Source organism: Poecilia reticulata, linkage group LG2, assembly GCF_000633615.1.
Source record: "Poecilia reticulata strain Guanapo linkage group LG2, Guppy_female_1.0+MT, whole genome shotgun sequence".
NCBI classification, from domain to species: domain Eukaryota; kingdom Metazoa; phylum Chordata; class Actinopteri; order Cyprinodontiformes; family Poeciliidae; genus Poecilia; species Poecilia reticulata.
The window spans coordinates 33776622-33801204 of NC_024332.1; the positions used below are offsets into that span (position 1 = coordinate 33776622).

At 38.9% G+C, this 24583-nt stretch overlaps 1 protein-coding gene across 3 annotated transcripts in view; it reads right to left on the reverse strand.

The window, feature by feature from the left end:
- The window catches only part of LOC103461646 (protein FAM126B), a 43262-nt gene that overhangs the window by 5409 nt on the left and 13270 nt on the right, over window positions 1-24583 (reverse strand). For 2 of the 3 annotated variants that reach the window (XM_017303684.1, XM_017303685.1), the window contains 11 exons: window positions 21030-21114; window positions 15746-15824; window positions 12478-12579; window positions 10756-10935; window positions 8836-8916; window positions 6871-6986; window positions 4899-4994; window positions 4162-4278; window positions 2480-2567; window positions 1515-1671; window positions 692-874 (listed from right to left, as the gene is read on the reverse strand). In XM_017303684.1, the coding sequence (XP_017159173.1) occupies window positions 692-874; window positions 1515-1671; window positions 2480-2567; window positions 4162-4278; window positions 4899-4994; window positions 6871-6986; window positions 8836-8916; window positions 10756-10935; window positions 12478-12579; window positions 15746-15796 (1171 nt within the window). In that variant the 5' untranslated portion in view covers window positions 15797-15824; window positions 21030-21114. The remainder of the gene's footprint in view (window positions 1-691; window positions 875-1514; window positions 1672-2479; window positions 2568-4161; window positions 4279-4898; window positions 4995-6870; window positions 6987-8835; window positions 8917-10755; window positions 10936-12477; window positions 12580-15745; window positions 15825-21029; window positions 21115-24583) is intronic. The other variant, XM_017303686.1, reaches the window with a different exon arrangement.

The window sequence follows — 24583 nt, forward strand, 5'->3', positions numbered from 1 at the left end:
CAACATCATTTTATTTTTAAGTCAGAGATGCAATGGTTTAATGTTTTAGCTGAAATTACTGAAGCTTGCTGAGGCGTGTGCATGCAGAGCTCTTTCCCACTCACTGAGCTGAGGAGCAGAGGCAGCAGATGGCTGATGCTGGCCTGAATGTCGATGCATTTGGTGTTTTCAGTCGCAGTAAGGTAGCGGTACAGACAAGATGTCAAGGCCTGCGTGCCAGTATTTAAAAACACCTCCGGTTTTCTCATAAAACAGCAGAAAGCATTTACTAACAGGACCAATYATCAAACACCRAGATCCCTGGGGAAGCTGCAGGCTCAGTGAGTGACAAGGGGAGCGGTCTGAAGTTGAAGGAATGACGAGGAAAAAGACAAGAGTGCGACACGATGACGGGCCCATGCAGAACGGCCAGCRGCAACACTTCCTTCAACCCCAGAATAGGCAACTCTTCCACAGGTAAATGCAGCAGGAAGTAGCGATGGTCTGGTAGTAGAAGGTTTGCTGACTGTCGGATGAGTTAGTTTACTCTGGGGAAGTGAGGAGGCAGCAACGACAGGAGCGGCAGAGTTGACCGCCTCGAGCTGAGGAGGGGGAGTAGTAGTAGTAGGAAGAGGAGGAGGAGGATGAAGATCACGGGGGCCACCTCTTCCAGAGACCCTCTATCCTAAGAGTGGCCAGCCCCGTCCCCTACCCTCGAGTGTGATGGGGGGAATGATGCTGCTGCTGCTGCTGCTGTGGTGGCTGTGATGCCGCCCTCCTCTATCCTCTTTAGCTGCGGGTTCCCTGGGAGGGTCGTGGAGGTGGTGGAGCTGGAYGAGGCTAGGAGGACTGATGGTGAGGCTCAACTCTGCATCGCTTGAGTAGTCAAAACAATCTGGGAGTCAACAACACAGATGAGGAGATGTGGGTCTTTATTAGCAGCAACCTTCAGCTCAGGCGGGCCCCGTCCTGGGCACAGATGAAGTAAAGGTTTTCTTTTTTTTGTTTTTGTAAACAATTAATTAACCTCCCACTAGTGGCCAGGATACACAGGCACCATTTTGTTGACTATCTTAAATCCACAAAATGTTTTTTTTTTTTTTTTTTTACTGGTGATAGAAAGAACAAAATGCTCTTGACTGACGAGACACAATAAGCAAAGAAAAAACAGAAAAAAGCAATAGGGAGCAATGAGTGGCACAGGCACAGACTACATGAGCACAACTACAACAATAATTACACAGAACACCATTAAAATTATTCTAATGGTGTAGCCAGTTTACAAAGGAAACAGATTTTCCTCTCTCTGATGAGGACAAACACCAGAGAAGTCATTTCTCACCAAACAGATYCCTCGTGYGGCCTTCCGTAGATCAGAAAAGAGTGAAATACTGTAAGCTCACATCTTCATCGTGACTGAATGTGCTCCCTTTAAAAGCTACTGTAGGTCTGCTCTGCCGAGTGCTGACGKTTCTCCTGCTATGCGGCTTCACAGCATTTAGGCTTCCCTCCAGCTCCCGAGGCTTTAATCTTACCCTCTCTCTTCCAGCGGTGGCGCCGTATGGAAGCTGTGGTGATTGCCGAGATGGATATACGGCTGATGGTGGGGGTCACCTCCACCTGAAGCACCTTGCGTCCCCGCGGCGCTTCAGGAGCGCTTTCTGGCAGAGAGTTTTTCATGGCGTTCCCCAGCTGAGGTGGACAGACAAAGTTGGCATCACTAAAACGTGGAACATAAAGGCCCTAATTTAAATTAAGAAATGTCCAAGTAATACTTTGAATTTGTGGTTTTTCATGAAGTAACTGTTTTTTGTTTTTTTTTTTTCTTGGAAATTTTCTTATCCCAGTGTTTCGGTGTTTATTTTAACTTATAGATTTGCTTGTAACTGTACTGTCTTTGTTTTCTTTTTGAATCAAAAGTACATCTGGTCCATGGCTTCTGTGTTCAGCCGGGGTTTTTTTTTCATGACGAAGCTATAGCTATACTTAGCTTTGTGTTTTCTTACCACTTCATTCTATTGAAAGTACCTCTGGGTCAGTGCTTTAATATTTTCTTTTTGCTGCGTCTCTTTCTTAGAGGTGGGTTTTGCTGTGTTTTTCCCCCAAGGAAAGTGATTATGTTCAGCCTCATCTTTCCTAGATAAGGCCGTTGCTGCCATTACCTCTGTAGGTTAATGTTTTTATTTATTTTTTTATAGAAAGTAGTCCTGATCCAGCGATACAATGTTTAYCTGCATAATTTTCCCAAACAAACTAATTGATTTAGCTATTGCCTCTACTAACTTTGTGCTATTTAGAGCTTCCATWAAAAGCACTTCTGTGTCCGTGTCTTTTATGAACCCAYTGTTCCTGCACTGTTTGTAAYAGGATCTGAATCTGACAATAACATTAACTGGAATAAATTGGACTGATTTGATTAAATCTGGACCAGAATGGATTTGACAGAACTGAATGTGTTCTAAAGTCTTTTGGGGGAATAAAGTTTATTGAACAGACTCACCAGGAGAGGCTGGGAATAAAGCTCCAGCTGGGCCCTGTAGACAATGTCCTCCAGAGCTTCTCGCCCCATCTCCCACTCTCCATTGTATCTGCACATTACAAACATCAACAAACATTTGTTCTGCATCTTGCTGTAAATCTGCTRGAGGAAACAGTAGGCTCTCACATGTTCGCTTTAATGTCTGTCTCACACCCCCTGAACTATTATTAGTCATTTACTGATTCAGCATGTGAGCACGGTTACAGTCTGAGGTGCAACCGAATTACTAGAAGAACACAAGWAGTYATGTTTTTCCTRTTAACACGGCTGTGCTAAATAAAATATTTAAGAGATTGTTTCCAGATTGAAAAGCTGTCAGTRGTTTTGGAGAAAATCATAATTTTATTATTAAGAAATGAAATCAAGTAAAAAGCTTACAACAAACTAAAAAATGTTTTGTAATTATTTTATAAAACATATGCAAACCACACGGGGGGAAAAAAATAATAAAAAAATCAAAACGGTCAACAGCGGCTGAACTCTTTGATCCAAATCACAATGCGGGGAATAAATGCTTCAGGAGCTCCCTTTGCACTGCAGATCAAACAAACTGGGATGAATGGGAAGGTAGGAACATACCCTCTGATGTAGTCACAGCTGAAAAGGCRCCAGAATACAAATTCAATCTGATATGAAAGAAATGCTTGTTCCTTTTATTTTAAAACGCTGRTGATCCGATATCCCTGCAGATCTTTCGTTCTCCTATCATGTGGCATTACTGTTGCAGCGCATTAGCAAACATATTAACCTAAATCCTACAGCGTTCTCGCTGTGTGCCAAGGTCCCTCTGTGTGTGTGTGGATTCAATGGATTGAGGTTGATCTGCCGTCCGTGCAGGACGGCGGAGAGGTGAGCCGCAGCATGGAGAAGCACTCATTCACACATACATGAATAAAATCCTATTCATTTTACTTTCAGAGGTGCTGACGGCTTTGATCTTTTGATTCCTGGTGTGCAGCCTCACAGTGTTCCCCCAGTGTTCCCTAAGATCCGGCCCATATCATATCAAGGGCTGCGTTTCCAGGAACTGCCCGTCATCTCATCCAGGAGCTGTAATCAGCTTTTGAACAGCTGTGGCCAGAGGGGAAAAGCTCACCTGCTCTGTGAATTTATGACCACTGTAATCGGTTTCACAGCAGGAAGCGTCTGTTCTTCGTAGACAGCTTGTGAGATTTTTACAACTAAATGAAATCAAGACTGCACTGAYGAGGGGTGTCTCACAGAGAAAAAGAACAGTTAAAATAAACAACACAAGTAGTTTGTTTTTATATCCCTTAAACTAATAAATGTATAATAATATTTAATGTATTCGGAAAACTTTCTCTTGGTCTCAGTCAGTTTTGCAGTAGACGGCTGGAAGTCGCTAAGAATGAATGTAAATTCATATTTTGTTAATGTTTTTGGAAAGTGTGATCAATATTTGAAAGAAATTTCAAATTTGAAATATTCACACTTTTATGCTCGCTTATGAGTGAAAAACATTGGACTCTACTTGCTCACCACAAAAAAACAATAAATGTGGAAAAAGCTGCTGAAGCCGATATGTAAAAAGCCAGGTTCAGTCATTTGATGCATAAACATGTGCAACTGCTTGCAATTTTTTTTATTGAAAAAGCGTGCAAAAAAACTGTAAAGATACGTACATAGCGTGGTAAACGGCAGTGAGCATCTGCACCATGAACTCGGGGTCCAGCAGGACGCGGTTGCAAGGTTCTCTCCAGAGCTTTTGTTGTTGTCGAGGGAAGCCGCATACACACACCCTGGGGAGGGAATTGGTGTCAGATGGTGAATAAACTATGGAGATGTTTTTCCAGATTTCGCTGAATTTCTCTAACAGCTGTAGGAAGCTAAGATGAGACATGTGCGGAAACGGCTAATATTTTAACCAGTTTTTATGTGCGGAGGTTGGAGAAAGCTGGCTACCGAGTCTGCTCTGTGAGAAGTCAAAGACTGAGAGCATTGTTCTCCAAAGTCTTGACAGTCACAGTTTGCCATCTGTCTAAACGGAGCTTAGTGACAGAGGGCTGGGACTCATAGCCTGAAACGATCAGACACTGCAGTGGAAGAATACAGTGACACCACTAAACATTATACAGTGCATATATYATATATGTTCATACTGAACTAAATGACTCCTCAGAGTCTGGTTTTTATTTAAGGCAATGATGTCAGCTGATCAGCTCAGCTTGAATAAAGTTGTACTTTATCCAACCGTGAGCACAGCTAGAAACAGAGGAAAGTGAATGACTTCAATGAAAAAGAGGAGAGTGAATCCTAACTTCAAGTAAAAAAAGTAAYTAAAATGATAAAGGAAGGAAGATGGTTCATAACTGGGTGCAGAACTAACAAGAGCAACATGATTTCCAGATGGTTTTCTCACCGTGAGCTCATCCTGCAGACGGCCTGGTAGGAGGAAAGGGGCATGTAGACCACAGCAGAGTTGTAGCAGAGCATAAGGAAACACAAGACCTCAAACCTGCAAAACAAAAAACAACAGAAGTCTAAAAAAACATGTTTTTTTTTTATGACATAAAAATTATTTTAGTATGCGGAATTAGAAGCAATAAACTTAATGAGCCATAAAATTGTGCACTAAACAAACTGCTACTTTGGTAGTTTGTTAATTATCAGCCAGAGTATCATTTCTGGAAACATGGTTTCTAAAACTACAATAAGAAAGAAAAACAATTCATACAGAAGCTGCATCTGCAGGTCAATTGTTGCAATGTTTGGTAATAATGATTGCAAAATATGCAGCAGGAGTGCTGTGGCATTGTAAAGGTCAAGTATGTTTGCAAACAAGGATGCTGCTTTTTCAAACAGCTCGACAGTAAAGCTGCGCAACACTTGTAAAGGATTGAGAAGTGTGTAAAGCTCCTTTGAAAGCTGCCACTTTACTTTAATATCTGCAGAGGCTGCAAAGACTTTTCAAGGGTTATGAGGTGAGAACCACGTTACTGAGACCTAATAATGAAACACATGAAGTCAAAGTGAGACCATAAACTTAAATAAGCAAGAACTATGCAGGAAGGCATTTAGACTGAATGAAGGAACAGAGCTCTGCAACTTCTTCTCATAAACATGAATTCAGACCCACTCAAACAAATGGATAATTAAATTAGCCAAGAGGTCAGGCCAAGATGAAATATATTGATTATGTCCGTCGCACTATGGTCATTGCAGTCACAACGCTCTGGCCAGCCAGTCTTATTTGAACTGCTGTCACATGGTCATTTTTGCATATGTGTGCCACGTAGAACATAAGTGAACACAGAMCCATATTTGCTCTATTGAAGGCAGCAGATAACCCTTTGTTTGGCAGGATCACTGGTGTATTTCATTGAGATCATTATTCATGCACTGCAGCAGAAAGTGTGTGACGGCCAAAAAAGCTCTTAGACTTACTGAGTGCGGCTAAAAGAGGCTGAATGAGCATCCAGACTTATGATCTGATCACCTTAAAAGGTGTTTTTTTTATTTTTTATGGAGGAATATTTGATCAAATAAAATACGCAAAGATTTTAAAATGACTGATAKTCACATCTGAAACTGGACACAGTTTGTTGATGCAACATGTTTGTTTAAGACAACCAGAGAACAACACTCCAACAGTTCAGAGTCTGTAGCTACTGTGTTATTGTCAGTTTCTCTCTTTAATGCTAAAACTCATTTCTCAGATGTTTCATTGAACATCTGAACAGTCGACCTTTGTCAGCTGTTCAAAGAAAACAATGTAAACAAAATTAAACCAATGGAGCCAAAATAAAAATCAAAAGTTATAATAGGGTACGTTAGCCAACGCTAAACTAAGCTAAGCCTAAATAAAACAAGTAAAACTAAGCCAAGATTACCTAAACTACATAAGCTAAACTGAGCAAAGAAAAGCAACACTAAAAAACAAGCTAAAACCACGTACATAAAATAAGCAAAGCAAACATATTCTTCTTAGCTAACCTAAGCTAATCTAAGGTAAATTAAGCTGAGCGAAGATAACCTAAAAAAGGATAAAAGATAAAATGAAATAAGTTAAGCTAAGCTAATCACGTATAAATAAAAAAGTATATTGTTACTATTTATGACAAATAATTATGGAAAAAAAATCCTAATTAATATTATATTAAATCAAATTTAATATTATATACATATTAAATGTTATTTATATTAAATAACATTTGTAACATATTATCTCCTTTAACATTTTTTAATCTAAAAACAAATGTAAAATCTCAATGCAAAAATCATGGTTTAATAAAATAAATATATTCATCATGAAAACAAAAACAAACAGCCAAATTAACATTGAGAAGACGTCGTCGTTCTGGTGTTAGGAGCTGCTTCAGTGGGTTTCCCACCTGTTCTGTGCAGTGAAGGTTTCTCTCTGAGGGTGGAGGCCGCTGTAAACCACTCTGATCAGGTCATGCTGACACAGCGCTCCCTCAGTCAGAGCCATGGACCCCAGGCTAGAAGGCTAAACAGATAAAACATAATTTCTATTAAATCAGAGGCTACAGGTAATTGTGCTCCTGCAGTTACTTAATAGTCTAATTCTCCCTCCATATTGCACTTTATGACACAGTATTAATCAAGAACTGAAAAATTAAAGTGAAGGAGAGTCCAGGTGAAGTTCTTATAAATCTAAATGTTTACAGTGTCTAACGGAGGAACTTGACTCACTGCTGGGGAAAATACTTCAAGTAAACACTTTTACTGCATCATTAAGTCTCATTAATCTATCTACAAGTCTTAATTTTGGTGAGTGTGCTGACTGTGCATCTCTTACACCAAAAACATTTGTTTACAATTTTGTTCCCTCTACAGATTCCTTCATGAAAGATTGAACTCATCTTCCTGCTTCCATCCAGCTTCACTGATGCAGGGCACTGCTTTAATGAGGCTAAGACACTTTCGATTAAATATTTAGGATAGCTTTTGGAGTCATTAGCAAATGATAGAGGTGGTGAGGCAGGATGCATCGCTTGGATGGCTTGCAATCTATTGTGGGATTATTTCCTCTTACTGTCCTCAGTTAAAAGCTATGCATGTATATATCTGACSTGCTGCTGACAATCTACTTATATTGTTCTATGCAGGGTACTGAGGGAAAAAAAAAACCATCAGCCTTACTTGCTTCATGAGTAAAACAGAAAGAGAAAGAGATGCACATGATGACTGTATGGAATCTAAGAGTTGGTTCAAATAAAAATGTGTAAACCACTTCATATTGCAGCTTTGCAGAGCAGAAGTTACACTAAGTGACTTGTGATTCTGTACGAGAAAAACAAAAGAGGACAGATGAGTAACATGCTAATGGCGTCCTTGGGATCAGGGCACATGACATTCAGACCGGCATTATAATCAGGGAGGATTGTTGTGAGCCGTTTCCTCATTCCTCGATTGTTTCTTCATTCTCTTGGCATGGAGGGAGGAGTTTCTGAAGCTTGTAATTACAGCAATGAATTATCTGTGGTGCACAAGATGCACACGTAATCATACACACACACACACACACACACGCATACACCGATTCACACAGTGTAGAAAACAGTGACTGTCCTTAAGATGACAAAAAAGACAGAAAGCTAGGCTACAACATGTTCTGTTAAAGTTTGTGTTATTGAATTTGTCTGACCTATTCAGACCCAGATCAATCAGCCAGCTAGTAAAAGCTGTCTATAATATCTTCTCTCATTTAAAGTAATTAACAAACACACTTTATTCTTAAAACAAAGATATGAAAAACATGAAGAAATATATATTAATATTACAGAAACTAGAACTGCCAAGGTCAGGTTATTAAAAGCATTGGGATATTCAGAAAAGTGCCGTGTTTTCAATCCAATCCACYACCTTTCTAAATCTCCAAGATATAATGAGGACAGGAAGAGAGAAGAAAAGATGCAGTGAAAGGGAACATGTGCTTTTCATCTCACACCTTGGCCATTTGGTAACTAGATCCCAGTCTGAACTAGTTTACTACACAAAGCTTTCTGCAACCAGACATTTTGTTCCAGCCACCTGTCAATTCATCATAGAATGTTTTTTAATCATCTCTAGTCAGACATGTTGTTGTAAAACTATTTAATCCATCAATAGATCAGTTATCTTGATGTATTAAAATATACATATTTATCTCCACAGTTTATGAAAACTACAAATAACAAGACATTGATGTGTGATGGTTTAAGTACAAGGGTGCAAAATGAAGGTAAGAAAGAACAAGTGACAAGTTGGTAATAGACCCTGCAAAGAAAACATAACACCAGTATAGAAAAGCTGGTTCCTAAAATGGACAGAACAGGAAAGAGTCAGAGTCCTACCTCATGATATATAGATGGTTTCGACAGAGATGGGATTGTGAAGGAAAGAAGTTTGCTGTTTCCGTCTTTGTCAACAATTTCCTGTGAAAAAATGTAACAAAAAAATCCAGAAAGCTTRAGTTGGCATAATCTCTTTAAATTAAATTAAATGTAAGATGGATGCAAGAGACACAATCAAAATGATTCCAATTCAAAGCAGAAAGACTCATAAATAATACTAAACTTGTTTTCATTGGATGTAAAGAAATAAAGAAAATAAAAACAAATTGTATATTTTAAAGAAAAATTTGTAGTTTAGACTAATTGAAAAATGAGTTCAGCGATTAAAAGGAAAAAAATAATCATTCGTGACAACTCTGAAATATAGTTAACAACTCCTACATGACCACATGTAAAGTGATCTAGAACAAATCAAATATCGACCAGCATTCTGTCTGCTGGAGTCTGATTTCACACTGTTAAATGTGTTGCAAGGCTTAATGTTTCCCTCAAAATGGCATCATTTTGTAATGTTATGCCTCATTACCTCAACCACAGACAACCCCAGCAAAGCAAATAAAGTTAATTCATACTAATATACCGCTGAGCCTTTTAGAAACAGAGTTAGCTTGTTAGCATGCTTACCTACCTCTGCAAAAGTCTTGCTAAAGAAAATCTGAAATATCTATATTATCTAAGTGTTAGTTAAGTTTTATTGTAGTAGCTGGTTCTCATTACTTCACTACAGAGGCTTACTCTGTTCATGTTCCTCCTCATTACTGTTGTGGAATAAAGTAGTCATTATTATTTCAACATGTCCTCAAGTTGTCCTTGACTGGACTGTGGGTTGCTTGTTCTGTCCTTCACTGGCTACCAGTTTATCTCTGGCAGAACTGCTGAGAGCAAAAGCTGTTTATCACGACTCGCCCGTCAATGGAGACACATCTGTGAGCATGTGCTGCTTGTCTGAGTGTGTGTGTGTGTGTATTGAGAGGTACAGATACAGAGGAATAAATTATTCATGAATATGCCCCTTAGCAGCACTGGCTGACATGGAGCTGTGTCTTTCAGTATCTCTTGCTCTTTGCACATTTCCTCAAGGGTGTTTCCTGGTGATGCAATCCCCTTCAGGCCAATCCGTCAACCACTGTTTTCTTTGCAGGTCACCTTGAATGTGAAGCTTATCATTTACAATAAATCTGGCACTTTCCACGGGGAAAAAAATAAATAAAAAATCTAAATATATTTCAAGTTTGTGAAGTCTCTTTTTGTACAATTGTGCTAGATAACTCCAACTCAAAGGTGAAAAGTTAATGTCTGGCTTCACTGTTAAGAGTGAAGAAGGTTCAACATCAGATAGAAAATTTCTGAAGAAATTTTAAAGGGTCCCAACCCCACTAAGGGACAAGGGTGTTAGAAAATGGATAGATGGATGGATGAATTTTAAAGGGCTCTGCCAAAGTCTGTGTATTGATTGGACCCAAATTAGAGCTTCTTATGTTTAGTTAGATACTGTAGGCCTCAAGTTTGAGCATCAAAGTCTAAACAGATGGATTGTCTCTGTGTCTGATGCATGTCATGAAAATGTCCAGAATAAGCTAAAACATCTGTAGCATGTGGGATATTAGTACCATTACATGTTGACCTCTAGTAACAAAGTAAATGCTAAGGTTAGCTAAAGCGATGTCAATAGCATGTAGCCCATTACTATAATGTTAACTAACATTGGCTTAGCAAATTCAGTATGCCAAGTTAAACATTAATAATAAAAATTAGCTAAAATGCTGAATTTAGCTAAATCGCTATCATTAGCATTAGGGTTATCTCTAGCATCTCTAGTAACATACTCCATTTAGTATGAAATCAACAGTTTATACTGAAATTAGCTAAAATGCTAAGGTTAGCTAAAAAGATATCAAATGCATTTGGACTGACACCCACCAGGTTATAGATACCCAAGAGGAGGGCCTCGATGCAGCCATTGCTCTGGCGATCCCTGCTGGCAGTGATGCGCAGATAAACCCACACGAGTTCAGGCAGGAACTGCAGGGTGAAACGTCGCAGGCGGTCTTCAGAGCTCCGGTACAGCTCAAACAGCTGGTGGCACACAGGTTCCAGCAGCTAGAAAGCAGGTGGTTGAAAGAAAAAAMACACACACACACACACACCTTAGCTAAGCAGTTTTAAGTCCTTTAAAATGGATCTGTATCGTCAGTTCTGTTAAAACTCAATACCTATAAAAGCTCAAATTTTCAGATTTCCCAGTTTATTTGAAGTTGAAGTTTACAATACATTTATGTATCAATTTTCTACTGTAGACAGGCTTTAATATGAGATCTGCAAAAAGCACAAAAATGGATGGATGTGTATTAGGAGAGCACCGATAAATCGGCCCCGATTTCCTTAATTTTGTGTAATTGACAGTTGGCCAGAAAGCTGCAATCGGTACAACCCTACGGCGATCTAAATTTAAGAAACCTGAGTATTCACTGTATTTATTTGATTACTTCAAGGTGAATTACATATAAAATTATATAAAAATGTTTGTACACTGTACAAAAAAAAGCATTCACAGGGGACAAAAAGTCGTGAAATAATTATACAAGCTGCATTATTACATCATCATCTCTTTCATTGAACCCACAAATAAATTGGATCTTGACCATGATGTTAGAGGCGTAAGGATAGAGGGGAACTTTCAGGGGCTTTTGGGATCAGAGGGTGGAGCAGGATGACTGCAACTAAACACTGGGCACATGTACTCTCAGGGGAGTCCACTGTGGCTTTGTGTTTACACTGGCCAAGGGTCAGTGGAATAAGTGTCCATGCAGTGAAGCTGTGCGTGTGTGTGTGTGTGTGTGTGTGTGTGTGTGTGTGTGTGTGTGTGTGTGTGTGTGTGTGTGCGTGTGCGTGTGTGTTAGCTGCACTGTGTGTGACCGAGAAATAAGCAGCAACTCATTAATGAACTTGGCAACGGTCTGGCTCTCCATGGCATCAGCAGAAAACAATCTTTCCCTCCCTGCACACCAACACTCACGCAGACTGCCCTGGATCAGGCATTTCATCATTAATGGGATTGTGCAGCGAGACTGGCAGCACTAATGGAATTTAGATCCCTGGACGCTTGACTCTTAAATTTGACCGTGAAATAGAAGGGGAATGCAAGCAGAGAAAGGAAACAAGTCCAGCCACACTGAATACCTCCGACCTTTGCTTCAAAACGAAGGTGTGACGTCTTCAACTGGGCAAAAAGCTAGTTTTAATGTGCAGGTGTGTGACGCTGTACAATTGACATACAGAGGCGTTACTGAGAATGCTGTTTCGAACAAAAGCATGCAGCAGATGTTCCAGTTTGGTTTTTCACTGCGTGTGTGTGTGTGCGTGTGTGTGTACCACCATGTCACTGTGAGTGTGCGTACAGTATACTGGGAACACTGTGTACTATCTCGCAGGTGAAGCTGCAGCCATCGCCACCCTGCACTTTAATCATACTCACAAGAACAGCACATGCTTGTGCTTCAGTGTTTATCCTGCAGAAACTGCTGTGTGTCAGTCTGTTTCTCGGTACCAACCCAGACATCAAGAAGTGAGTCACAAGAAGCATAGGGAGCTAAAAAAAACAAGGACTGTGTGTGTGTGTGTGTGTGCGTGTGTGTGGCTCACCTCGTTGTTGGGGTCCTGGATGACTCTGTACAGCGCCGGTACCAGAGACTTCTTTAGATGAAGGCTGCCAGCGTAGCTGGGGATGTGGGTTTCTGGTAAGGACTGAGACAAGCAGAAGAAAACATTAAATGTTTTTGGCCATGACTACATGTGAAACAACTGAGATTGTCATGTTTTGACAAATTATAACCACTAAAATCATTTTATATTGACCAACACAAAGTAGTACACAATTATGAAGTGGAAGGAAAATGACACATTGGTTAAACAATTTTACAACTAAAAAGGTGAAAGATTATTTAGGCCTCTTTACTCAGCTGTCCCTAAGTAAAATCCAGTACAACCCATTCCTTTCAGAATTTCCTTCACTGAACTCCAGGAGTTCAGTGAAGGCCTCAAACATTTGTTAGAGAAGAGTCAGGAATGAACAGCCTCAAAAGGWTTGAAAAAACAACCAGACAGTTTRGGGATGAAGTTGTGAAGTTTCTAGCAGGATTAAGTTGTATCCCAAGCCTTGAAGATTTTACAAAGAACTGTCAGAACTAAATCCATCTTTCCGAAAAGGAAARAAAWATGGCACAACTGCAAATCTACTAATTCAAGGCCGTACACCAAACTGTCAGTGTACGTTTGGTGTACGGCCATGCTTCTTTTTATCAAAGAAGCAGTCAAGAGGTCCATTGAAGGAACTGCAAAGATGTACAACTCAAGAGGGATAATCTTTTGACCTTYTGCAGTAAACAAATCTGGCTTTTTCTTGAAGAGTGGCCTAAAGTCAGCWATTGCGAAAAGAAAGTCATAAGAAGTCCCAGCACACAAGTGGCAGAAGGTGCTGTGGTCAGGTGAGACCAAACAGAAACTTATTGGCCAACCTGGAAAAAAAAAACGGTTGCACAAACTTCCCTTAACACATCACCGCTATCATGAGAGATGTAGCTTGCAGCATCATGCTGTGTGGATAGGGAATCAGGTTGAAGTGGATGAGCAGCTAGACTCAGCTAATTCAGGGTAATTCTGTCCAAAAGCAGCAAAGGGCTTCAGATTGGGGCAAAGGTTCAATTTCCTGTAGGCAACAGCAATACAAATACGGCCARAGCAACAATGGCACCAAATCATAGTTGTGTTTTACAGTGATACAGTCAAGGTGTATAATTTAATCCAATTACGAATCTAGGGCATGGGGTGCCACATGGCTCTGAGGTTGAGCAGGTGCACAACATACAGACGCTACAGTCCTCAACACAGTTGATTTGATTGGTTTGATTCACAGCATGTCTTCCCCTTCCCTCTCTGCCCTTCTTCCTGTCCAGCTGCTAATGAATGAAGGCCAACAGAGCCTCAAAAACCCTAAAAAAAAACACACACACAAAAAACTCTAGGGTGAGAGTTGATAAGTGATTTTTTTCTGATGCAGTTTGAAATACTTTTGCTTAAAAGAAGGGTGAAAACCTTCAGTCTCTAGATATGCAACATTTGTAGAGACATAAACCAAAAGTTTTTTAGCTCTAAATGCGGTAAAATATGATTCCCTCCAACAGACCAAATATTAGTATGGAGAGTTARAGTGCCTGGCAATTGATGTACAATTTTCCATTAAAAACAATTCCATCTCAATGCTGTAGACATTAATATTGACAACAAGTGCAATTTGATACATTGAGCAGCTCTAAAACCAAATACATTCCAACTCAGACAATAATTTACRCTGGCCTATCATATAGGATACAATAAAGTTTTTGTTGCAATGTAATTAAAATGAAAAAAAAAAAAGGTATGCAAACACACTTGCAAGGCATTGCATCATATTTTGATTCGTAAAGTCGTAGCAATGAACTAGAGAAAATCAGAAAGTGAATATATACTATTTTGTGCTAAGGYTGCAACATTAACTTCTGACACTACACATTTAGAAATGCTATTAAACATGTGAAGTTTAAAAGTGTTGTAGGTGGCATAAAAACTGAGTAGTAACGTCACTGACAGGCTGAGTAGTAGAAGTCAGTAAAGGCCGTTCGAGTCTAAATAGATCTTGACGTGGACTAACAGCTTTCGACAAAAATCACTCTAAAAGTTCCAGACTCAAGATGGTGACGGCGTCTGACAGGGGGAGAATATCCTGGGGTGCCAAACTTCAGTCAAGACTGAGTGTTGTCTGCAGATGACAGACGCATAAAAAGCCTCTCAGCAAGGCGCTTTGGTGCAGACAAGTCATGTTGTGCTCTGTCCCCATGATGACCACTCTCCCCAGGAGTCCCATCAATCCATCTCTGGYGTGTGTAGTTTTGTGCTCCCCTCTTTTACACAGCTCACCTTCAACTTAGAGAATAATGCCACMGCTTAGGAAAGACGTTATTTGCATTTCAACTGCTGTACMTGTACGGAACGTTTACTGAATTTTCAAGTACTTCAGCAGTGATTGTGAGGATGCTGAACATTACTSGAGATGCATGACAGTAATCTACTTGAATTATTTTTTTGTGTACAAGTCTGTTCCAGAGATTTCAGCAAGTTATACTATTGCTGTTGGATTCATGCTTAGTCACTTAACAACTTGTATTCAACTTAACATCTTGTGTTATTCTCTCTAAGACAAAGCCACCAATAGAACTACTGCTAGCATTACCTCAAAAAAAAAAAAAAAAGGCAACCAGTCTGATCAGAGACGTGTATGCTGTGTTTGTTCTGGATTTTTAAGACCTCCATTTGGGGTGGCAGATGGATGTTCAATCTAAGCAATTTTTGTTACTGTCTTTTATTCACTTGGTTAATTGATGTTTCCTGTAATTTAATTACCTTCTTTTCCACGGATAAATAAAAAAATATTAGACAACTATATATGAAAAAGAAAAAAGAATACTTGATGGGTGCCTTAATGTTTTTCACAGGACTGAAAAAMAAAAAAAAAATCATTTACAATTCTTCAAGACCTCCGTGGATAGAAACAGACCCGTTTTGTGAGTTCAGTCCAACATGACTTGGGATTGATCTTGTATATAATTAAGGAGCAAAACTTGAAGAGAGCATAAACTACAATTAACACTAGTTGTTCAATTGGACTCGATTCTTTATTACATTAAGTAAACATAACAGTTCGATGAATTACACCCACTACAGTATTCAAGCTGAAAYATGCCCACATATATTCTATCTCTACACACATACACAGTTGTTATATTTACATATTGCTGTTTCTCTTACAAACAGCCTGAAGGACACATTTCACCATGACTCATGAGATGCGCCACAGAGGAGGGTTCAAGGGTTTTACCTTGAATTCGGAGAGCCATTCTTCAACGACACCTCGCTCTGAACCCAGCATCTTTTTCAGAGACCCCCCTCCTGGATGCCTGGTGGACAGAGAGAGGCAGTGGTTGGAAATACAGTCACAAAAAAAAGAAGTGAAGGCGACAGAACACCATTGTCAGAAGAATGCCCAATTTGGAAGTTGYGATTTTAGTCCCTCATTTCCCTGATGAGAAAGATGCAGTATTATTTTCAATCCAAGTGAATATCCAGATGACTGATWTGAATTATTTATTCAGGACAAAGCARAGTTTAATTTAGAAAGAGTCAAAGGGCTCTCAAGGAGACAGATTCACAAAGGAGAARTAATACCCAGGATTGCAATTACCYGTTAGTGGTGTGTAATCTAACTGCCTTTCAAAATATGAGTGCACTACTWCAGCAAATCTTTCTCACCGTGATTATAATCAACYKSCMWWRSSGRMSRMYKRAAAWTWAWKRAARKWAAWWAAWKKTWAMTGCCAACGAGTAGTAGTTTTAAATTGYGAGTCATTTTAAGCACATCCAGAGAGTAATACTTAGAAACAGAGGTCATAATGGTTATGRCTTGGCTGTCCAAGATTGTTGATGCTCAAAACATTTTTACATAACAGGTCACTTCAAAACACGAACTTATGAGAGACCACAGCTGCCATGTTTCTTGTTTTKCCATCTTTATCACCGCTAGGGGTAGAATTTCATGTTGTGTACAGATTATGGCTGRAGCAGGTGAGGGGTTATTTAAAGGTCAAGTGTAAATCTGTTCAGGTGATGATAATAGGCAAAGTGTTCTACTGTGCTTAGTCYAGAGTTGCCTTATTTCTTTGTTCTAAAAAGAAATGGCAAAATACACAGATGTTGTAAAGGACATTAAAATGACTTGAATGTGATGAAGACCGACACAGTGAACTTTGATTCTGTGCAGGTAAAAACAAAGCCAGCAGTACCAAACAAACAATCAGCAACCAGTAGTATTTAAGCATATGACTTGAGTCACTACAGAGACATTTTCTGAATATTTCACATGACAGTTCACGTTTTGGCTGACCAAGCTTGGGTCTGGTTTTGTTGTTTACAACTTGTCTCATTAGGCGTAGTATTTTTTGTGCGATTTGTAAGCRGATGTTTTTCCAAAAGCAACATCAGCCCAGGCTTAGATGTTCACTATTTCTAAAGAAACCAGACTTTAAATATGCAACCTGACATAAAAACGCCGATTGCAAGAATGGATGGATGGATGGATAAATAGATRAAACAGTGAACAAACAGATGAGTAAACTAWTAGGCAAATGGTTGGACAATAAAGAGACCGATAGAAAGCTAGCTAACTGGTTATGGATAGACGGGTGGAAGACAGACAACTAGCTAGCACATGGATGGAAGTAGGACATGCAATATGCCTGTAAATAAAAAAAAAATTAAAACCTGCTTTTTCAATTCAATGATCTAGAAATGCATAACAACACAATATTCCAAACATATTCTTATACACCATTCTCAGCATCTAGATGCTAAAATAAGTCTCAGCACAGAACACAAAAATGTTTCCACCTCAGGTCTCATCCAATGGAAAATATATTCTTACTTTAATCTAAAGAAAAATAACATTAATCCCATAAAAGGCATGCCCAGAGTCTGGGAGTTTGTGTATACTTCTGGACTGAGGCAGTGAACACTGWCAATGATCTTTCACAGGATAATGTGACAGAATGMAGACTAWAGGTGATGAGCCATTGAGCCCAACAGACAAAATTTGATTATATAATGGCAGACGGCCAGTGAAGCTTGTAATCACTGACAGGCTAATGATGTGACTACATTAACCATTAGGTTAATTCAAGTTGAAGGTGAAATTGCAAACTCTCAAGTCTTTCTACCCATTTTTGTTTCAAACACTGGTGTTAAGCTTAAAGCAAGAAGCGTAGATTCTTTACCCTTTCAGAACAACCGTTACTTCATTCAGACCTGTAATCAGGTGATACGAAGGTAAAGAAAGACAAACATCTTGCATGAATTTTATGGATGTAGCATAGCGTACAATGCAAACAAAAACATTTATGGCAACAGAGTTTCAACAAACTGATCAGGATGGTTCTCTGGTTCTGTGTTTGAACTGAGCTCCTTGACTGTCAGCATTTACTGAGGAAGGAGTCAAAAATAAAGACTGACTAGCCAATCAGAAACAGATAACAGGAAATGAGCAATACATTATGTGCTTGACATAGGAAGAAATGACTGTACACCTTTTAAAGCTTGCATATCAAGACAAGACTGAAAATCATCAATAACCGCCTTGATCAAAGCAGCTTCATCATGTATGAATGTGTGAAGAAACGCGTGGAAAGTCTACCGTTTTATCAGTGTGTGTGGGCTGTGAGACAAGTCAGGACAGAGGAAAAGATGGTAGCAGAAAACACAAAGCAATCATGACGGGGAGCCGCACAGGACCTCAAGTGCGAAGGTTTCCAGTCAAACATGAACACATACACCCAGAAAACAAACAAGTGGTTTTGGGAACAGTTTGTGAAAGTGCATAAATGACTCAGCTAATGTTTGGCCTTCTACCTTTAAAAGACTAGAACACGACTTCCCATTGATGCTCGCCCAGTTGACACAAAGTTTATGAGGAAAAATAAGCTCRCAGGAACAGAGTTTGCTTTTGTTTCCAAAGATCTTTCAGCCATCCACTGAAAAAAATGGCTCTGAAAAACKTTTACATTGACTATCTGRTTTTTWATATTAATTTGATGGAAAGAAWATAACATTTCTTTGAGGATGTGACTAAAACAAAAAGAAATGCTTCAAACTTTCCATCCACACCATGAAATGAAAGTAGTGTAGAAGATGTAAATCCCCGAACATTTAATGGTAAAAATGACGACTAAGAGAAAATCGTGTAAAACAGTCAAATCAAAACTACTGACAGCTTGTATGCACATACACATGTTGGAATATCATGTCRGTGTTAATTTATTTCAGAAACTCAATTCAAAAAGTGACATCATAGACTATTTAGATAACAGACCCCTAAAAAAYGTTATATTTCAAGCTTTTATTTCAYGTAAYTTTATCAAGTATTGTATGAGCTCAATAGATGGTTGAGTTCGTCAGCCAGCCAAGGACAGCRATACCCTGGTCGTTAAACCACACATAGATACCTTTGCCAATGTGGGCAGGTGCCAGGATCTGCTGCAAAATGAAATCAGCATCTCCATAAAGCTGTCTGCACAGAGAAGAATGACGGGCTGTAAAATCTCCTGGTAGATGGCTGAGCTGACTCTGGATCTGATAAAACTTCAGCAGCTGACAATAGCTCTCTAAATCATCATCACCACACCTTTTCCTTCGAATATACTTTCTCATTATGCTTCTATACAACTGCCTGAATAACCAGGTTCTCTGGGCATAGCCATTTGTGACTTTACGTCCTTGAGGAGTTTGTCGGTGGCTGTCAAGTCAGCAGTTTCCCTCTGATAGTGCAAGTCAAAAGATTCTCTGAGAAACTGAATCTTGGGGTTTTAACTGTAAGACTTAGTCTCAATAATCAACAGAAATAAATTCTGGCTCAATATTTGTAAAAAAAATTCTAAAATATATTACTTTTAAAATTGATTTGCTGAAATTAACCTTTAGCTGATATTCCCATTTCTGTAGTCTAAGAAGGCTCACAAATTAAACAGTGTTCAATCTACAAAAATTTCACTAAAAAATATTATTCTCAACTTTTCTTACCTGTTAAATAGTTCGATTATTGCGAATAATTTTCTTTCCGACACAATCTATGTGCATTAGTTATACATACTGGTTCAGCATCCGCCAGAGGAGACTTTGGCCTTTGTTCCTAAATAAACAGTGGGTGGACTAATGCAAATTTAAATCCACATCCAAAAGCAAATATTAAACATGCCCTACAGGACTTCTTAGACATGTAGGTCTTTCCCATTAGTATTTACAGTAGAGGTTAAACCTTAAATCAAACATAAATTATGCTAAACTCAATATGGTGCAAATAAGAAAGAAAAATACAAAAGAAGCTCAGAGGAGCTGCTGGGCTGGAAAAGCATAAACATGACAATAATATCAACGAGTGGAATCTTTCTTATGCGAGTACAGCTCCTAAATTTGGAGTCTGCAAACTGAAAGGCTCCATTTAGTCAGCGTGTTCAAGTCTTCATGAAAGGCTGACTCATTCATTTCCTCTGGTCTGTCAAGCCCTCAGAAACGCACGGAGATGAAATTTGCCGACGGCAGCGCGGGCTTATCAGTCACCATGAGAACAGCAGTCAAGTGACTCCACAGCAGCGGCAACTGTTCATTTTGTTCAAACAATTTAGATTAAATCGCTCTCAGACGCAGAACGCAGTAATTAAGTCAGGCATATTGAGGTCTCTCTGGAAACCACGTTCCGCGGTTTTTAATGCAAAAAATAAAAAATGTGCTTCTACATTTTCACTTGCATTGAAATAATTATTGATTCAAACTGAAGATAATTGTTTGTTTCAGTTTTGCTGCTGCTATTTTACTTCATATTATCCTTCAGTAAACACATGCATTTCAAGAAATGTGAATATCTTCAAAAATATATTTTACATCATTAACCAAATTCTAAAATGAAGTTCAAATATTACACAGATTTATTAGTTATATGTCAAGTGTTTACTAATCCAACTGTAAATTCCTCTCTCTCCTTACCCTGGAGTCACACCACATGATTTCTGGTCTAGCCCAGGACTCCCAGTTGGGGAAAGTCTGCATTACTTGGGGATAGTCGTCTTTTAGTTGGTTGGACAAATCCTGTAGTCTGGGATCCCCTTAGCATTTCTCAACAGATGTTATACGTGTTATATATGTTACATATGTGTGATGCCCAAATCTCTTAGTTGTGAAACAAAAATCTGCTGAAACCAGTCTGAAGCTATAAACACAACTACAGGGTGCACCCTGTGAATCTCCTCCAAATTCTTAATATCACAATCCTCTCAATAGTCTGCCACTTGTTCTCAAGTCTGTTGGCTGTGAGGCTTTTCTACCACATTGTTTTCTTTCCACTCCACTTTCTGCTACTTTGTTTGCATACAGAATTGTGTGGACAGTTAATTTCTTTAGCAATGCCCTCCTCACAATAACTGCATCCTGAAATTGTTTACATTTTCGTTATATAATTTAAAACTTATTGGGAATGCTGAAAAAGCTGAAAAATAAAGTTACGAGTACTAGAAAGGAATGTAAACGACGTAACATAAATGTGATAAAGACATCAACGTGCCTACCTGAGCGCCCAGGAAATCAAATCTCCGCAGGGAGATGTAACTGGTTCTCCACAGTGGCACACATCTGTCACTCTCTCAGGGTCACCTGCAACAGGGATGGATAAAAAAACAACCCCTTAATGAGATTAGAGGAAAACGGTCACCTGTAAGCAGCAAGAAACCTACACAAATAAGATTTATTTGACACCGGAAAATTAAGATTATTTAAATTATTTATGCAGAATGGCAACCAAACAGGCATCTAAAATAGTTGCACAGACGAGGAAGTTGTGATTGTGGGCCAGCTCTGCCAATTTTAGACTCCAACTGCTTTAGCTATCTTTTTTTGTATCTCTTAAATCCTGCAGTCACAAAGTTGAGCAACGTTACTTTTTTGTTTCTAGATATAATATATTAATTTGCTTTTAGAAATAGACTACTAGAGAAAGAGCAGACTGCAGTTCAGAGAAGGGATGAGCAACTGCATGCAGTCAGCCATACTAAAACAGAAACTGTGCTAAAATAAACCGTACCTACTATCAAAAAGTCTTCAGCAGTAAAACAGCTGCACTCTAATGCAGCTGTATTGTAAAGCAGCACACAATTGTACTGAATCAAGTTTTGAAACAAAAAGGCAGCATTTACTGATGACACAAAAGAGGACAAATTTCTATCATGGAAATTTGTCAGCCTCATTAATATACCTCAGTTAAAGGTGTATTTTTAAAACATTAACACATGCTGCAGATTAGTGTAATGAAACAAATGTTTCTCAACATAAACCACTAATCGTGAAACTTTAGCAGATAAAATACACTGTAGTGTAAACAAAAAGGTAAAGGTTTCAGAATAAACTTATGTGCAACCATAAAAATGTAAATTTAAATTAAAGATTAAAACACTGAAGGACATTTTTATGATAAAATGAATATACCAGGGCAAGGATCTTGTGTTGATCATGGCAGCTGCGAGAAAGACAAGAGGATACTAGATGCCGTATTTTTCAAGAGAACTGGGCTGACAAATATTCAACATGTGTTTAGTTTGAGGGAAGTGGCGGACAATGATGAATACAGCCAATCTGGAGCAGCACCAATTTTAGACTTTAAATACTTCATTCGTATCTTTCTTAAATCCTGAAGTCACCAAGTCCAGCAGCATTGGATCAGATGTAAATCTAACAATTTAAAAGCATCACTGAAGTAATAAGTAAAACTGGAAGAGCTGATGTGGTCTGATAAAAGTTATTAAACTTTACAGGCGCTTGAAAGTTAAATAATCAGAGTTCATAAGACCTCAGATCAGAGGAGACAACATGATTAGTGAGTTAATAGCTCTTAAGTTGAACCCTTATGCAGAGGAAGAGTTTATGAAGGAATACATAGATGCTGCAGCAGAGCTGCTATGTGCTGAACTTATCCATGTGTTTGAACCATTTTATGATGTGAAAAATAAACAAAAAGTAACTCAACATGATTGTAAACCCATTTAATGTGGAACCAACTAATGTGTCGGACAACCTCCTATTAGAAACCGTTGACCTTCAAGGTGAAAAAAAAACATCAACTCCCTTTAGCTGGAGGACTTTCCCAGCCAGAGAAGGCTTCCCCTCAAGTTTGTATCTCCGTTTGGGACAACACGTGAGCAATAGTTCTCTGAACTGAGGACAGTATCAACAGCAAAAAGTCAGACGCCTGATGAAGGAGCAGCAATTCCAACCTTTAGAGTCAGAACATGTTCAAAAAAGGAGAAAGCAATCTATAAACTGAAACTTGCAAATGTTTGAAAAAACAAAATATTCAAAACAGATCTCTGTGGTTTCATTCATTAGTAACTGTTGCACCATAGGGGCTAACAGAGTGAGTGTGACCCTTCTAAAAATTTAAATGGCCACAGAGAGACGATAGGGTTCCCACCGTTACTGAAATGGCTTCCAATTCTTATGCACAAAATTACTGACGATAAAATGGTTTTGTTTCCTATGCAGCAGTCTTTCTCAGAGTAAGCTCAGTTTTTCCTCCAGGAAACACTGTTTTGGAGGTTATTTTGTGTCACAGCAGAGGGAGTCAATTTTCAAGTTCCTCGTAGTTGCATAGCAACCGTCAGCTGACCAACTTGTGTCCTGGCTGGCTGGAAAGGAATCTTTGGGATCCACACCCACATGATGTACAGTACTGGAAAGATTCAAAATCAATGCTTCGCAGACTCACAAGACATAATTTAGAAAAGAAAAAAAAAGGCTCATGTGCAAACTGTTGCTTTGTTGAGCAGTATTTCAGCAGTGCAGCAGTTTGAACACAGCTATGAGTTTATCTGACCAAATTTGACACCGGCAATCAATCAAAACATGAAGGACGCGCCCGGCTGGAGATAAATGTGTTTGAAATGATGCGCGGATCCTCGCTCCCTTCTGAAGGCTGCCAAGTATGTGTTTATTTTCTTCTGTCAGATTCATTTATCGCTGTATGACTCATCAAAGCAGAGAGTAACAGTGGCTTCAGGCCGAGTAAAAACACTGGAAAAAGGGACAAACTCTGAACATAAGACAAAACAGGGTCTGGAACTGAAAAAGCCAACGTACTGGATAGCAGTCATGAGGGTCGCCCCTAAACATTTCTTAGCCCCAAATTCATTAAGATGTGCTTTTGATCTCCAGTTCATTTTTCAGGCAATCCCAAGAATAAGGTGTGGTGTAAATATTTATTTTTTTCTTCTGCAAGAATCTTTGGTGCTGATGCCAAGAGGACATCCTCTGTCTGGAGACTATAATTGCCACCATAGATGAATGTAGAGGCTACGAAGACATGGAGGCAGGTGGTCCAAAAAGCTGCATAAATCAAAAATATTCCACTGTCTTAATCTTTCTAGCTCAACACAAGGAAAGCACATAATGATGCGGGAGTTTTTGTAATGAATCTCAATGACATAAACAGTATCCATTTAATGGAGCCTTTAATGTCAGTGCATAAATCACCTCACCATAATCCACTACAGACATAAATGTAGGAACAACATACCTCTTTTGGCCTCGTAAGGATAACAGGAATCAATTTGAAAACAGTACAACTCAGTTTATGTCAGAATATGAAAGCTAAATCAGAGCAAATTGTTAAGAAAAAAGCCTAAGTATTTGTACAGAGACACACAATCAATCAGTAAATCCTCCGAAGTGCTGACTGACGACAGATTAAGTGACTTGAGTTACTTTCACACCAGCACAGTTCAGGAGAATCTGATCGGGTAGGAACTGCCGAAAATTTAAACATAACCAGATGAAGTTGTGTAAGCTCACACTACACTTTTAAAAGCGAACCAATCAATTGAACCAATGTGACAATTTTCTTACAAAAAGGCCTTAAAGCTCCTAGAATTCAAGTTTAGCTTTCCACAATGTTCTTTCTGCATATATACGAGATAAGGTATTTGTGAATAAGTTGGGGCCCAACAATTCCTTGCAAATGTATCATTACTGAAATATCACTGCTTGTAAAATGCTAATCGTAAAGAACTGCCTACTGCATTTAGTGCTTACTAATTATTTAAGCCCTATGCATTGAGAACCTCTGTGCCTATAA